At 42.6% G+C, this 12,500-nt stretch overlaps 1 protein-coding gene across 1 annotated transcript in view; it reads left to right on the forward strand.

The window, feature by feature from the left end:
* LOC138948560 (dopamine beta-hydroxylase-like) overlaps positions 1–12,500 on the forward strand; it is a 30,792-nt gene that overhangs the window by 5,188 nt on the left and 13,104 nt on the right. Inside the window, exons 3-7 of the mRNA XM_070320122.1 lie at positions 2,474–2,603; positions 3,272–3,370; positions 5,846–6,025; positions 7,954–8,108; positions 8,528–8,771. Of these exons, the coding sequence (XP_070176223.1) occupies positions 2,474–2,603; positions 3,272–3,370; positions 5,846–6,025; positions 7,954–8,108; positions 8,528–8,771 (808 nt within the window). The remainder of the gene's footprint in view (positions 1–2,473; positions 2,604–3,271; positions 3,371–5,845; positions 6,026–7,953; positions 8,109–8,527; positions 8,772–12,500) is intronic.

The raw sequence follows: 12,500 nt of genomic DNA on the forward strand, positions 1-12,500 counted from the left end.
GGTGGTGCTGTACCTCCATCATGCCGCAGCGCTGGGATACAAGAACGCTGTGGTCAGAACCCCGGACACGGACATCTTTGTCATTCTTCTCTACCACGCTGAAGCCATCAAGTTGACTGTATACCTGGATACGGGATCAGGAAAACATCGGCAACTGATCAACCTCTCTGAGCTTGCAGAGTCCCTGGGGCATGACTACTGTGCCACTCTTCTTGGGTTCTATTTGTACAGCGGAGAGGACTGCACCAGTGCATTCAAAGGAATGTGGGGCCCTTAAGAAACTGGAGAAAAATCCCAAGTTTCACACGGCATTCAGGCAGCTTGGTGACGACTGGGATGTCAAACTTCGGGTGGTGAAGCAGTTGGAAGAGTTTACGTGCCTGATGTACAATTACAGTCGTGAGAAATCAGTTGATGTCGTTCGTGGAAAGCTACTCCGCAAGATGGTGGGAGACAACGAGAAACTCACGTCCAAGTGTAAGGTCGATCTAGCCCGCATGCCTCCCTGCCAATCTGCTCTGATGCCGCACATTCAGCGAGTAAACCACCGCGTTGCCCTGTACAAGCGTGCTCATGAAGGCATTCTGGAGAGGCCCAAACCCTACGACCAGGGGCAGGGATGGACGAAAAATGCAGACGGTGTCCTGGAACCCGTGTGGTGCCTCAAGCCCATCCTACCTGTGTCGCTGATCGATCTTCTGGCAGATGGTGGTTGTGAAGAAGAGGATGACGAGGAAGACGAGGAAGAAGATGAGGAGGTTGACTTTGACGCGTTTGCTGAAAGCGATGACGAGTTTTGAGTTATCATTACAGTCTGTGTCATTTGATGTCGTCTACTGCGGACTATCGCTAAAGTGAATATAATTATTTTCCACTTTGGCACCACAATGGGACTCACCATGTACAGTGTTTTGGGGACCCAAAGAGCGCGCTGGATATATTGTCCTGGAATATCATTACATTTTGTCAGTATCAATGTGTGTAACTTGCACAAAATCAAACATTGTAACATTCAAACCAAGAGCTATCACGATTTTGATGTGTATACGGTGTAACAAGATATGCTTAACATGACAATGTGCGCCTTTTGTCTTCAAACACTAATATTCCATCCATTTTCAATCGTTTTGGCGCAGCATGAAATAATTCGGATGATTGACACGGGTTGCCGATTAATCGGTACGCTTTGTGAAATCCACAAAAACGGAAAATATTCAAGAACAATCAACAATTTTGTACAACAATGAGTGCACATGTTGTTCCTATTATCCCGTTCAATCTTTTATATTCAATACTTGTCTTTAAATCTTTCATAGTTTAGGCTAGAAAAAAGACAATTTGTCATGTTTTGGGCGATTTTGTACCCACAAATCTGAAAATAGCCCATTAATTGCATGGTCATCAATATTTCAATATCAGTGTGAGATCAAAAGTTATTAACATTAGTGTTTACCATAGTTTTTGTTCAATGATAGTCTTTCTATCTTCAAATGTTGAGGCTCTTAGCCGCAAAAATTCGGACGAGTTACCTGGACTGCCGTTTAATTGGTATGCTTTGTGAAATCCACAAAAACGAAAAAGTATTAAAAAACAAGCAACAATTTTGTACCACAATGAGAGCAAATGTTGTTGCCATTATCCATTGCTATCTTTTGTGTTCAATACTTGTCTTTAAATCTTTCATAGTTTAGGCTATAAAAAAGACAATTTGTCATGTTTTTCGCGATTTTTTGTCAGAAATCTAAAAATAACCCATTTATTCCATGGTCATCAATATTTTAATATAAATATGATAACACAAATGGTTCACATTGGTGTTGTGCGTCTTTTTTGTTCAATACCTTTCTTTCTATCTTTCACGGTTGAGGCTCTTTCCGGCTATGGGGAACACTCTCTGTTGCGACCCAATATTGCCACCCGGGGTGGTTCCAGAGCCTTAAAGGGGTACTAGGGAACCGATTTCTTGATGGTGCGATAGCTGACCGTTTTCAGCACATATTTTACTATCTAGAAACGACAATTAGAAAAATATCTGAACACTTGTTGGTCAGCGCTTCTAGCAACCGTACTATAGGTAGACAATTATTAACTGTGCCTAAGCAATTTTGCCAGGAAAGACCCTTTTGTCAATCGTGGGATCTTTAACGTGCACACCCAATGTAGTGTACACGGGGGGAGGTTCGGACACCGAAGAGAGTCTGCACACAAAGTTGACTCTGTGAAATAAATTTCCGCCTAACCTGGGATCGAACTCACGCTGACAGCGGCCAACTGAATACAAATCCAGCGCGCTACCAACTGAGCTATATCCCCGCCCCAGACTGAGAACAGTGCGCCCTAAATTTCGAAAGTGAATACCCCTCTTGGGTTACTCTTTGATAATTGATGTTCAACCAAACCTACATGTACCAGCCAAACAGGGCATTTGCTAACAAAGAATGTTCTTAAGCAATGGCTGTCATTCTGTGTTCAGTGGAGCGTGGATCTGTGTCGACTGGACAGTGACGGGGACGGATTGACCAACGGTCAGGAGTTGGGGGACCCTACCTGTGTCTGGAGGGAGGGGGAGATACCCCGTCAAACGGACAACATCACGCATCCAGGTAAACACTGGAGGTACTAGGCCATGTGGGTCTTTGGAGAAAGAAAACATGTCGCTTGAAGCGATATAAAAACATTTAGACAGTCGTTATCAAAGATCACGTATAACGATCAATAACTACAAAAAACAGTCATCGCCGAGACTACCTTCAGATAGTCGCGGCTAACCCGAACACCGGGGCGGGTCACGCTCATCTCCGCGAAGCATATGCGACCGTATTACTCACTGAACCTATTTTCTTCAATTCTGAATACATTTGTAGAGTAAACATGACATAATTATCTATATACTTTTGAATTCAGGAGAAGATGAAACATACAATGCGATCATATTTTAATCTGTAACGGAAAATTCGATTTTAATGACAACTTTAATGTGCAAACTAATTAACTAATTGTTAAGCTTCCAAACTGAAATGCAATCGCATAGTCCGGACTTCGTAGAAGATTGTTTGACCAAAATGTCAATCAATTTGGTTAAAACAAAAGTAAAATACACGCAAGTACAGTATGTAGGATAAACAAAATACTACACTATACAGTGGTTGACATGACCTCATTCACATGAACTGTGGTTTGAATAATACTGTATCCCATAAGTGATTTCTCTCTCACGTATGTTGGATAATTGTGTGTTCATTTTCAACTCATTCCGTGGTCATGCTGACAGGTGTTTGTGACCCCTGGGATTCCCACGCGTGTGCAGCCAAAAACACCTGGGTGTCTTGTGACGTCGGGGAGTTCAAGTGTGACGCAATACACGAACAAGGTAAGCTGAGTTGTCATAACTTGGTGTCGCTCTTGTGATTGTCTGTCTCCGTCTCTGACTTTGTCTCAGTCTGTCTCTGTCTCTGCCTGTCTCTGTCTGTCTCTGTCTCTCTGTCTGTATGTCTGTCTGTCTGTCTCCTCTCTCGTACTCTCTCTCTCTCTCTCTCTCTCTCTCTCTCTCTCTCTCTCTCGTCTCTCTCTCTCTTAAATGTGTCATTGTATTTGTACAGGGTGACCCTGCCGCTGCAGGCAAACTTGAACTCGCCGTGCAAATTTATCAATCACCCGCACACACTCCTGTTGCGAGATTCCGCGAATGGTTGTTGTGATGGCTCTCTTGAGTTCTGTGATTGTCTGTGGGTTGTTCCTGTAGACGTTGTCTTTCAGGAACCCCCAAAGATAGAAATCTGGGGGATTTAAATCGGGGGGAGGCCGTTTGGAGCATGTTCTGTAGAATGAGCATAACTTTCCTGAAAGACAAGCTAGAACGCTAAAATTTTCTGTGCAAATCATGCAGAGGCTACTTGTGTGTGTAAATAAATTTTATGAAGATTGCTTTATTTTTGTTCAATTTATGACGTTTTGTTTGGGTACTCTTTTTTTTGGGTCACCCTGTACAAAGCATTTAAGTTGAAGGAAGTTGCAACCTCTAAGTTAGGTGCCGTGTAATGTTGTGTTAGTATCTATCATTGTACGATTTTCATTGTTCTTTCTTTTGCACCTATTCGCTACAATGATATTCAATGTTAACGTTTTTGTTCAAACCCCTTCAAAAGGGCAATGGCCTATGAATAAACTATCTACGTCTGCGTCTCTCTCTCTCTCTCTCTCTCTCTCTCTCTCTAACTCACTCTCGCTCTTTCTCTCTCTCTCTCTCTCTCTCTCTCTTTCTCTCTCTCTCTCTCTTTCTCTCTCTGTTACATTTGCCAAGCAAAAGACTCCCAAGGAAAGCATATGACATGATGAAACATTTACAGGGTTATGGCAAGAAAACATGGTCTCATTATTTGAAAGAAATGTTATGCATGTACGGCTTTGGAGATGTCTGGCTGCAACAAGGTGTAGGCGATTTGAATCGATTTATAGCAGTATTCAGACAACGATTGTTTGATTGCTTCCAGCAAGACTGGCACGACAGCATCATGAACTCGGAGCGATTTGAATTTTATTCGTTCTTTAAGCAAGAAATTCGCGCTGAAGTGTATATAGACCATATTCAGCTCCGCTGTTTTCGAGATGCATACATACAATTTCGATTTGGTATTTCACCCATAAACACTCACAAATGCCGCTATCGAACCGACGTTGTACCGGGCCTTTTGATTTGCCCTGTATGCAGAGAGGACGTGGAAGACGAGAAACATGTATTGTTTGTATGCAAAGGATATTGTGATTATAGACTTGATGTCAAAATATTAAGAGAAAAAACCCAGAGTGAAGATGCGAACAGTATTATACGTGTTATGTCTGTAGATAAAGGGGATTCAGTGGTGCATGTGGCCAGATTCTTATATCGTGTTTTTCAAAAAAGGAAAAGTTTTTTGGACAAGTTACCCAATGTGGAACAGGTGAACGAGACGGCGATGTGTTATACATAGTTTGTGCCATGGAATGTTAGAGCAGGTTTGATTGCAAATAATGTATGCTGGTGTAGTACACTTGTGTTGTTGTTGTACCTATTCAAATTGTTGATTTTTGCGCTGGAAATGTTTGTATGTTAGAAAGAGAGAGAGAGAGAGAGAGAGAGAGAGAGAGAGAGAGAGAGAGAGAGAGAGAGAGAGAGAGAGAGAGAGAGAGAGAGAGAGGAGAAAGAGAAAGAGAGAGAGAGAGTGTGTGCCGTGGAACGATAGAACATGATTGAAAGCCGATAATGTATGTTAGCATGCACTGTAAACTTGTCTGTCGTTGCACCTACCCATATTGTTAATTCATGCGCTGGATATGTCTTTAGGTTTAAGAGAGAGAGAGAGAGTGAGAGAGAGTGAGAGCGTGCGTGCGTTCGTGTGAGTATATGTTAGAGAGAAAGAGATAAAACCGGTTGATTGTCCATAAATACAAACACACGGCATGTATTACTGACCTCACCCTCCCCACACCCCGTTGAAATGAACCTTGTGTGTTTAATCAATAAAATGTCTTACGTCTTACGTCTTACGTCTCTCTCACTCTCTCTCTTTCTCTCTCTCTCGTTTTCTCTCTCTCTCTCTTTCTCTCATTCACTCATTCACTCTCCCTCTCTCTCTCTCTCTCTCTCTCTCTCTCTCTCTCTCTCTCTCTCTCTCTCCGTCTCTCTTTCTCTTTGTAACACAGTACTGTTTTAAGATAGTGTTCTATCATTTTCGCTTCAGAATCTAAAGCATCAGACGTAACTATACTGGTTGCTTATCATTTAACCTGAGGTACGACATTTTTATCGACAATAAGTCGATTCACACTTTTTTTCTCTCTAAAATTCACCTGGCGATTTTCTTCTCAGACGTTCGCAACATCACCCTCAGATTCCCAAGAACCAAAGTTCCAGCTGACGAAACAACGTACGAGTGTTTCGTGTTCGATTTTCCCAGCGATGAGGAGTACCACCTGATAGCAACGCAACCTTACATCGATAACCCCAACGTCATGCACCACATGGTGGCTTTTGCATGTGACGACTCCGGTAAGTTTCCAATGAGATTAAAACACAATCACGAAAAAACATCTTACCATACCAGCTAAATTGACCAGGAAAAAAAAGAAGAAAATGATTAACAGGGGAGGCAACCACCTTGCTGCAATCAAAAGAGCAATATACAGGAGTTGTTTACCTTGTCAGAGTACTGATTTAAGTTAACAACATGAGTACGTGATACGTGCTATTGAAGTCACGGGTTTCATTGGTTTATAATCAGTGGATACTTGATGACTGTAGACGTTGTTGTAAGATGATTCCAGTGTCATGATTTCTCCGCAATCTTAATCTGTTTGATTTAATTGGTGTCTCTGTTAATCATGACACCATAATTATGTTTCTTTTTTTCTGTCATGTTCAGTGTGTTCAGTTAGCGAAACATCGGGCAATGGGTCCAGCTTGGATTATGAAGATACTTTTCTAAATTAAGCACATGCTTTCAATAAATTCGAACTGCACTTGACTTTTGTCTGAAATAAAGGGATATGATTGTACAAAAAACAAAAACAAAAACACAAAAAAAAACCAAGTGCACTTTGATCAAATGCTGCGTGGATTGTTACTGTACCATTGTATGTACGGTACCTATGGTTAAGGAAATAGCACTGACCTGTGGAATATTTCACAAAGCGTGAGATGGATCACAGTCTTAACGCTGGTAGTATGTCCTAAGTGAAAATAAAATTCAAAAAAGAGAGAGGGAAAGGATGGCCGAGTGGTAAGTGCACTTGCCTCGGAAGCGAGAGGTTGCGGGTTCGACCCTGGGTCTTTCGGATGAGACGAAAAACCGAGGTCCCTTCGTGTACACTACATTGGGGTGTGCACGTTAAAGATCCCACGATTGACAAAAGGGTCTTTCCTGGCAAAATTGTATAGGCATAGATAAAAAATGTCCACCAAATACCCGTGTGACTTGGAATAATAGGCCGTGAAAAGTAAATATTCGCCGTAATGGCTTGAGATTTACTGGCCGATGTGAATGCGTGATATATTGTGTAAAAAATTCCATCTCACACGGCAGAAATTAATATGTAAAGCGCTTAGAGAACGTCAAGCGCTATATAAATCTCCCATATAAATATAAATAAAAAATTGTGCCCGAGGAGAATATGAACTAACTAAGACTACCCAGAACCACAATGATACAGCAGTTGAAAAGACGAACATGCAAAAATGTTGATGCTAAACGTGGCAACTTTTTATTCAACGCTTGTGGTGATGTTCAACACACCATCTTTGATCAGAAAATGAAGTATCTTTGATCAGAAAATGAAGTATCTTTGATCAGAAAATGAAGTATCTTTGATCAGAAAATGAAGTATCTTTGATCAGAAAATGAAATATCTTTGATCAGAAAATGAAATATCTTTGATCAGAAAATGAAGTATCTTTGATCAGAAAATGAAGTATCTTTGATCAGAAAATGAAGTATCTTTGATCAGAAAATGAAGTAGGCTATCTTTGATCAGAAAATGAAATATCTTTGATCAGAAAATGAAGTGATCAGAAAATGACATATCTTTGATCAGAAAATGAAGTATCCCAATTGTGACCCTCCACCACGAAATGAGTCGCATGTCGCCTCGCGCGGTTCTGCGCTAGGCTTGATATAAGTCCGGGGAGTGTCTGGTAACAGTGTGAGGGTCACCTTCGTCACAGGCTTATAACTCAAACAGTTTTTGCTCTTTTCTAAAACGGTTTTCACCACTGGATAGAACATAAAAAATTCTTTAGGAAAATGTAAAAAATATGAAAATCATGCAAAGGTGACATGCGACTCATTTCGTGGTGGAGGGTCACAATTATGGTTTCTGAATATTTTTAAAACCAAACATGCTTTTGCTCCTGATTTTTCTTCAGCTGAGTGACACTTGCTAGACCCTCAAATGGAAGTTGCAATATGTCTTTATTTACAGCTAAACTGATGGACGCACCAGCAAAATGCAACATGGGTGCACTGGGTTGCTCCACTACAATCGGCATATGGACCCTCGGAATGACTGGAGAATGCATCAACCCTGAAGCTGGATTTAGGGTTGGTAAAGGGGGCGCCACTCGTGTTGCCTTTCAGGTAGGAACAATCTCATCTTGCGATTTAATATCCAGCTGTTTTGACAAGACGTAAGGTTGTAAAAAGAATATTAGAAAATAAAATAGACAAGCGGACAGCTTTTGTAAGCTTGATTTGTTTAACTAGAAGGGCAGGAAGAACTCGAATGACACTGAACAATCTCACATTTTAATTATTGGCAGCGTGACTGACTGACTGACTAAATTAAATAACAGTCAGTTAGCATGGTTGTCAGACCGTTTAAATTCGTGTGGTAATTTAAATTTTTTTAATTTATTTTTTTACATCATTTCCTACAGTTATATTACCCGTATTCTTCAATTTTCTGTCGATACATCTCATTGGCGGTTGAATCCCTCTTGATATCTCTCGAACAATTTCATTGGATGCAAAGGCTACTCTTTTTCTGTCTCGAACAGTTTCATTGGACAAACAAGCAGCACGTGGACCACTGGTACGACTCGTCAGGCATGACGCTATACTACACACCGCAGCTTCGTCCCAACGACGCTGGCGTTTTGATCATCGGTCAGAACCATCTGGACATCCCGCCTGGTGTGTCGAGCTTGACCACCACTGGCACGTGCACCTCGCACTGCACACAGACCTACATGAACTCCAGCATCAACGTCATATCTGTGTTGAATCACATGCACTATCTCGGTAAATGTCGATTGGCTATTTCCAAAACTTAGCCTACCAAACATCAGCTCTTATACGCACAGGAGGTCCATTTGACTAGAACTCCAGCATCAATGTCATATCTGTGTTGAATCACATGCACTACCTCGGTAAATGTCGATTGGCTATTTCCAAAACTTAGCCTACCAAACATCAGCTCTTATACGCACAGGAGGTCCATTTGACTAGAACTCCAGCATCAACGTCATATCTGTGTTGAATCACATGCACTACCTCGGTAAATGTCGATTGGCTATTTCCAAAACTTACCAAACATCAGCTCTTATACGCACAGGAGGTCCATTTGACTAGAACTCCAGCATCAACCTCATATCTGTGTTGAATCACATGCACTATCTCGGTAAATGACGATTGGCTTTTTCCAAAACTTAGCCTACCAAACATCAGCTCTTATACGCACAGGAGGTCCATTTGACTAGAACTCCAGCATCAATGTCATATCTGTGTTGAATCACATGCACTACCTCGGTAAATGTCGATTGGCTATTTCCAAAACTTAGCCTACCAAACATCAGCTCTTATACGCACAGGAGGTCCATTTGACTAGAACTCCAGCATCAATGTCATATCTGTGTTGAATCACATGCACTACCTCGGTAAATGTCGATTGGCTATTTCCAAAACTTAGCCTACCAAACATCAGCTCTTATACGCACAGGAGGTCCATTTGACTAGAACTCCAGCATCAACGTCATATCTGTGTTGAATCACATGCACTACCTCGGTAAATGTCGATTGGCTATTTCCAAAACTTACCAAACATCAGCTCTTATACGCACAGGAGGTCCATTTGACTAGAACTCCAGCATCAACGTCATCTCTGTGTTGAATCACATGCACTATCTTAATAAATGACGATTGGCTGTTTCCAAAACTTGCCGAACATCAGCTCTTATACGCACAGGAGGTCCATTTTACTAGAACTCCAGAATCAACGTCATCTCTGTGTTGAATCACATGCACTATCTCGGTAAATGCCGATTGGCTCTTTCGTAAGATATGCAGGAAAAGGTTTTGTTTCTAAACACCCAAAACTTACCAGAAAATCTGCTATCATACATGACGGAGTCTTAAAATGGAGGTCGATTTGATAAGAACTCCAGCATCTCTGTGTTGAACCACATTCACTATCTCGGTAAATGACGATTCGCTCTTTCTTAAAGGCACACCCCCCAACCCCCCACCCCACCACACCCCACCCCTCGTAAAAACAGTTTTCTCACTGTCTCAGATCTGACCAGGATTTTACATGGGATAAGACCATCCCTCCACTTGGTCACATACCAAACATGAACAGCCTGGGTGTTACACGGGATAAGACCATCCCTCCACTTGGTCACATACCAAACATGAACAGCCTGGGTGTTACACGGGATAAGACCATCCCTCCACTTGGTCACATACCAAACCTGAACAGCTTGGGTGTTACACGGGATAAGACCATCCCTCCACTTGGTCACATACCAAACCTGAACAGCTTGGGTGTTACATTGGATAAGACCATCCCTCCACTTGGTCACATACCAAACCTGAACAGCTTGGGTGTTACATTGGATAAGACCATTCCTCCACTTGGTCACATACCAAGCTTGAATAGCCTGGGTGTTACATTGGATAAGACCATCCCTCCACTTCGTCACATACCAAACATGAACAGCCTCGGTGTTACACGGGATAAGACAATCCCTTCACTTGGTCACATACCAAACATGAATAGCCTGGGTGTTACAGGGGATAAGACCATCCCTCCACTTCGTCACATACCAACAATGAATAGCCTGGGTGTTACATGGGATAAGACCATCCCTCCACTTGGTCACATACCAAACATGAACAGCCTGGGTGTTACACGGGATAAGACCATCCCTCCACTTGGTCACATACCAAACCTGAACAGCCAGGGTGTTAGACGGGATAAGACCATCCCTCCACGTGGCCACATGCCCAACATGAACAGCCTGGGTGTTACATGGGATAAGACCATCCCTCCACTTCGTCACATACCAAACATGAACAGCCTCGGTGTTACACGGGATAAGACAATCCCTCCACTTGGTCACATACCTGACCTAAACAGCCTAGGTGTTACACGGGATAAAACCATCCCTCCACTTGGTCACATACCTGACCTAAACAGCCTAGGTGTTACACGGGATAAAACCATCCCTCCACTTGGTCACATACCAACACTGAACAGCCAGGGTGTTACATGGGATAAGACCATCCCTCCACTTGGTCACATACCAAACATGAATAGCCTGGGTGTTACATGGGATAAGACCATCCCTCCACTTGGTCACATACCAACACTGAACAGCCTGGGTGTTACATGGGATAAGACCATCCCTCCACTTGGTCACATACCAAACATGAATAGCCTGGGTGTTACATGGGATAAGACCATCCCTCCACTTGGTCACATACCAAACATGAATAGCTTGGGTGTTACATGGGATAAGACCATCCCTCCACTTGGTCACATACCAACACTGAACAGCCTGGGTGTTACACGGGATAAAACCATCCCTCCACTTGGTCACATACCAAACATGAACAGCTTGGGTGTTACATGGGATAAGAACATCCTTCCACTTGGTCACATACCAAACATGAATAGCCTGGGTGTTACATGGGATAAGACCATCCCTCCACTTGGTCACATACCAACACTGAACAGCCTGGGTGTTACACGGGATAAAACCATCCCTCCACTTGGTCACATACCAAACATGAACAGCTTGGCTGCTCTCTGTGCACACTGGTGTTATTTTCATGAATTTTGTGAAGGCCACTGAGGCCTTTTTCGGGAGTAAATTCATCAGAAATGTTCCAACTCACCACGGAAAGCAGTCAGGGTATTGTTTTCCGGTAGCTCGATCAGTTGGTAGAGCACTGGTCTTGTGATCGGAAGGTCGCAGGTTCGAATTCGGGCCGGGACGGACACGGGTCAACTTTATGTGCAGACCCAGAGACGGAAGCCATGTCCCACCCCCGTGGCATCACAATGGCACGTAAAAGACCTTGGTCATTCTGCCATAAGTGCAGGTGGCTGAATACACCTAAACACGCAGATACCTGGGTAGCGCGACTGCGTTGCTGCTGGCTTTCCACTGGGAGGAAGCGACCCGAATTTCCCTGCGATGGGACAATAAAGTATTACAAATGAAAATGAAATGTAACCAAGTGGAGGTATGGTTTTATCAAATACGAAAGCCTGTCTACATCTGAGACAGTAAGGCAGGAATAAACAGGAAAAAGGTCTACTTCTAAAACTCCAAAACTTACCAAATATGTGACCCTCCACCACGGAATAAGTCGCATGTCACCTTTGCATGATTTTTATATTTTTACATTTTCTTAGAGAGTTTTTAATGCTCTATCCAGTGGTGTAAACCGTTTTAGAAAAGAGCGAAAACTGTTCGAGATATAAACCTGTGACTAAGGTGACCCTCACACTGATACCTGACAGCCCCGGACGTGTATTTGGCCAAGTGCAGAACCGCGCCAGGTGACGTCCGACTCATTCCGTGACGGAGGGTCACATTATCTGCTATCATACAGGAGGGACTTTTTAAAATGGAGGTCAATTTTACAAGCACCAAAAACAGAGGGAAACAAACTTCTTAATTCTGCGTTGTTTTATTCATCTGGATAATTATGTCTAAATATTTGGTCTTTCTTTGTCTTTGT

Source organism: Littorina saxatilis, linkage group LG15, assembly GCF_037325665.1.
Source record: "Littorina saxatilis isolate snail1 linkage group LG15, US_GU_Lsax_2.0, whole genome shotgun sequence".
In the NCBI taxonomy this organism is placed as follows: domain Eukaryota; kingdom Metazoa; phylum Mollusca; class Gastropoda; order Littorinimorpha; family Littorinidae; genus Littorina; species Littorina saxatilis.